This window comes from Rhinoraja longicauda, chromosome 10 (assembly GCF_053455715.1).
Source record: "Rhinoraja longicauda isolate Sanriku21f chromosome 10, sRhiLon1.1, whole genome shotgun sequence".
Classification (NCBI taxonomy): Eukaryota; Metazoa; Chordata; class Chondrichthyes; order Rajiformes; family Arhynchobatidae; genus Rhinoraja; species Rhinoraja longicauda.
The window spans coordinates 26,185,471-26,189,310 of record NC_135962.1 but is presented as its reverse complement, the minus strand read 5'-3'; the positions used below and the strand labels follow the sequence as shown (position 1 = coordinate 26,189,310).

At 39.8% G+C, this 3,840-nt stretch overlaps 1 protein-coding gene across 1 annotated transcript in view; it reads left to right on the top strand.

Moving 5' to 3' along the window:
• Window positions 1-1,349, top strand: part of heatr5a (HEAT repeat containing 5a) — an 85,763-nt gene extending 84,414 nt beyond the window's left edge. The window contains 1 exon segment of the mRNA XM_078406457.1: window positions 71-1,349. Coding sequence (XP_078262583.1) covers window positions 71-393 — 323 coding nt within the window. The 3' untranslated portion in view covers window positions 394-1,349.
• Window positions 1,350-3,840: the final 2,491 nt, after the last annotated feature.

Here is a 3,840-nt window from a genome sequence, read left to right as displayed (position 1 = left end):
TGTATTTTGATTGTTCTTGAAATCAATTCTGTTTTCCTGTTAATTTGTTGCATGGTTCCTTTTATTCCAGGCATCTATTTGATGGCTTTGCTTCTACCAATTCTGATATCTTTCCTTTTGGATGAAAATGCTCTAACATCGGCACCAAATCCGGTTAAGAGTTTACATGAGTTTGGCCTACAGAACCTGATGCGAATAGGTCCACAGTATCCAACCATTTTTCAAAAGTTGATGGGTACGTCACCAGCTATGAAAGCTCGGCTTGAAGGAGCCGTTAAAGGCAACCAAGAGAGTTTCAAAGCAAAGAAAATGGCTGGACAGTCAAAATGTTCTGGAAAAAATTCTCCAAGTATTCAACTCAAGACTGATTTTTCTAATTTCCAAGAGCTGTGAAATAGTTTGACAACTACTCATGTCGATAGGTTTACCAAATTGGAGCAAGTGAAGGGAATTTATTGAGTTAAAAGTTGAAGAAATGTAATGTTATAATTGAAGGATTTGTTCCATGTTTAGGGTAGTGTAGACTAGCAGCTTGTGTATGGTTAACATTTTAAAACCTGATGAACATCCCATTTTTAGAAATTAGCTTTTTGTTTAGAACGCATCCATGCATTTCTAACGTTTCTTTTACTGTTATTTTAATTCTGATTCACCCAAGTGAAGTCTTAAAACACTTGTGTACACAATTATGGAAATTAAATAAGAATTGGTATAGTCTATTAACTAAGATCTGGTAACCATCCTGAGTTAAATATATCCAGAGATGTGATGTTAAAGGGAATTTTATGCAAGTATCTTTGTCGTTAAAAGGCTGCTCTTCTTTGACCTGAAATTTACAGGATTCCTGATATAGGCACTGTTATTTGTGTGATTCAAAACATGCAAATTTATAACCAGCTAACTTATATGAACTATAAATGCACTACAAGGGTATTATTTTAAATAAACAAGATTGTCACATTGCTCGGCGCTTTCTTTAAAAAGAATATCAATTATATTTTTAAAAAGTGAGCTGTAATAAATCTCTAACCACAAGTTGTTTTCTATGTGTGATTGTTAATGCCGCTCAATTTTGTTTGCCAGTGATAATAATATTGCACTGTAAAGTGTACAGTATTTCTAATGTCACAATCTTTTTACTGATGAATTAATTTCACAAGCTATTCTTACAGAAAACCAAACTGCAATTTACTAGCTAACATTTTTTGCTTTGGCTTAACTGAAGCTGTGAAGTACTGTATTAATAGATGACTTGCAAGTTATGTATATAACACATGTAAATGATATAGAATAACTACATAACTACATATGCATTATTACCACTTTTGTATTTTTAAATAAAGCTAATTTCTTCACTTGGTCTATTATTGCTCACAATGTTTCCCTCCCACCTTGTCTTTTTTCCCTGAGTCTACATTCCTAAATGAAAATGGGCAATGACTTTGGTGTCTGCTTTTTCTATCCTCCAGCAGCTTTATTTTGTATTTGCATCCTCTTGCTGAAGACGCCAACATTTAATATACAATTCCACAGGCATTGCTGGCCATTCTTTCTGTGTGAAGCTAAATTTTGGCAGACAGTTTCTTCACAGGATCCTCAGAAGTGAGTGTAACACTCGTACCGGGTGTTTTAATTAAATTACAGCAGGGTGTTACCGGGTAGTAATTAAACATCAGAGTCATCATGAGTATTTATTCTCTTTCCAGTCCAGAAAAAACATACCAATTTTCTAGCCAATGTTGTTCCAAGTCTGTCAGCAAATAGTACAGACTAGAGCTCAAGTCTAGGACTCGTCCCCCACAATGTTACTTTACTTCTTTAGTCAAAGGGTAGTGAATCTGGAATTCATTGCCACAGACGGCTATGGAGGCCAAGTCAATGGATATTTTAAAGTTGGTGATTGACAGATTCTTGGTTAGGGGTTATGAGGGAAAAAGTAGTAGAATGGGGTTGAGAGAGAAAGATAGTTCAGTGATGATTGAATGCTTGAGTAGACTTGATGGGCCGAATGGCCTAATTCTGCTCCTAGAACTGATGACTTTCGTGATAATCCACTTCGCAATCTGTATGTAGCACTTTGGAACTTGTTGCAGAGTGACATGAAACTTTGTTTTTGTTTCCTGTCCTTATAGGCAGTATCCCTTTGCCTGTTAAACTCTTCCTTGTCCAATGTACAAATTAGAAGACATTTTTTTTGTTGCTGGTAGACTTCCCAATATTTGCAACATTTTCTTGCGTCCTGTGGAAAGGCCCTGTTAGAACATATTGAGTTTAAGCACGATGCCCGAATGAGGTTTGAATGTAAAAGTGAGGTAGTGCTTTACATTGTTTTAAATGGAAGACTAGAACAAGTAAGATTTGAAGTAATCACAGAATTTTAATTGACATGTGACATGAAGGTCCAACTGGGCATCAATTTATTTATGGTTTTGGAAACTTGTGTAGATTTTTTTTTTTTTAATTTAAAAATATGCTTAACAATTGTAATTAACTCATGCCAAAAATTGGTGAGATTAAATGTGTGGAAAGAAACTGCAGATGCTGGTTTATACTGAAGATAGACACAAAGTGCCATTATGGGCTCCACCTTTCCTTGGTAATCTGTTGCCAGCCCTGCTTTGTTCTGGCCTTTTCTTACCTCCAGTCCCCTCCCTTCTATTTTCAGACTGAAGAAGGGTGCTGACCCGAAACGTCACCCATCCTTTTTCCTCAGAGATGCTGCCCTCCAGCACATTGTGTCGATCTTTGTTGAGATTAATCTTTTCAAAGATATGCAATACAATACAATATATCTTTATTGTCATTGTACAGGGATACAACGAGATTGGGAATGCGCCTCCCATACGATGCAATAAATCAATTAGCTAATCAGTATTAATTTAAACAACCCAATGAAACAAATTAGAACAGTTTTAAAACAGAATAAAGTGCAAGTAGATCTGTGCCGGATCACTGTGCGATGTAACCATCTGGCTCAGCAGGCCCGGTTCATGGCAGCTATGGCCCTGGGGATGAAGCTGTTCCTGAGTCTGAAGGTGCGGGCATAGAAGGCCTTGTATCGTCTGCCCGAGGGTAGAAGTTCGAACAGACTGTTGCAGGGGTGTGAAGAGTCTTTGTGGATGCTGGTGGCTTTTCTAAGGCATCGTGTGTTGTAGATGCCCTCCAAGGCTGGTAGCTGTGTTCCGATAGTCTTCTGAGCTCTATGGACTACCCGCTGAAGAGCTTTCCTCTCTGCCTCCGTGCAGCTGAGATACCACACAGGGATGCCATGTGTTAGGATGCTCTCTATGGTGCAGCGGTAGAAGGTCGTCAGCAGCTGTTGGGGTAGACCAGACTTTTTCAGTGTTCTTAGGTAGAACAGTCGTTGCTGCGCCTTCTTGACCAGCGCAGCAGTGTTAGTGGACCATGTTAGGTCCTCCGAAATGTGAGTGCCTAGAAACTTGAAGCTGGACACTCTCTCCACACTGACCCCATTGATAAGGATCGGTTTCCCAGTTGTGTGACCTACGGAAGTTGATGATCAGCTCCTTGGAGGTGTTTAGGGACAGGTTGTTATCAGAGCACCAGTCCGCCAGGTTATGCACCTCCGCTCTGTAGTTTGTTTCATCAGCCCGATCACCGTTGTGTCGTCTGCAAACTTGACAATGGTGTTGGTGTCGAATGCAGGAACACAGTCATGTGTGAATAGGGAGTAGAGCATGGGGCTCAGAATACAGCCCTGTGGTGTGCCGGTACTCAGGGTGATAGTGGAGGACAGGTGCGGGCCCATTCTCACTGCCTGTGGTCGCTCCAGCAGGAAGTCCAGGATCCAGTCGCATAACGACGAGCTGAGGTCTAGCT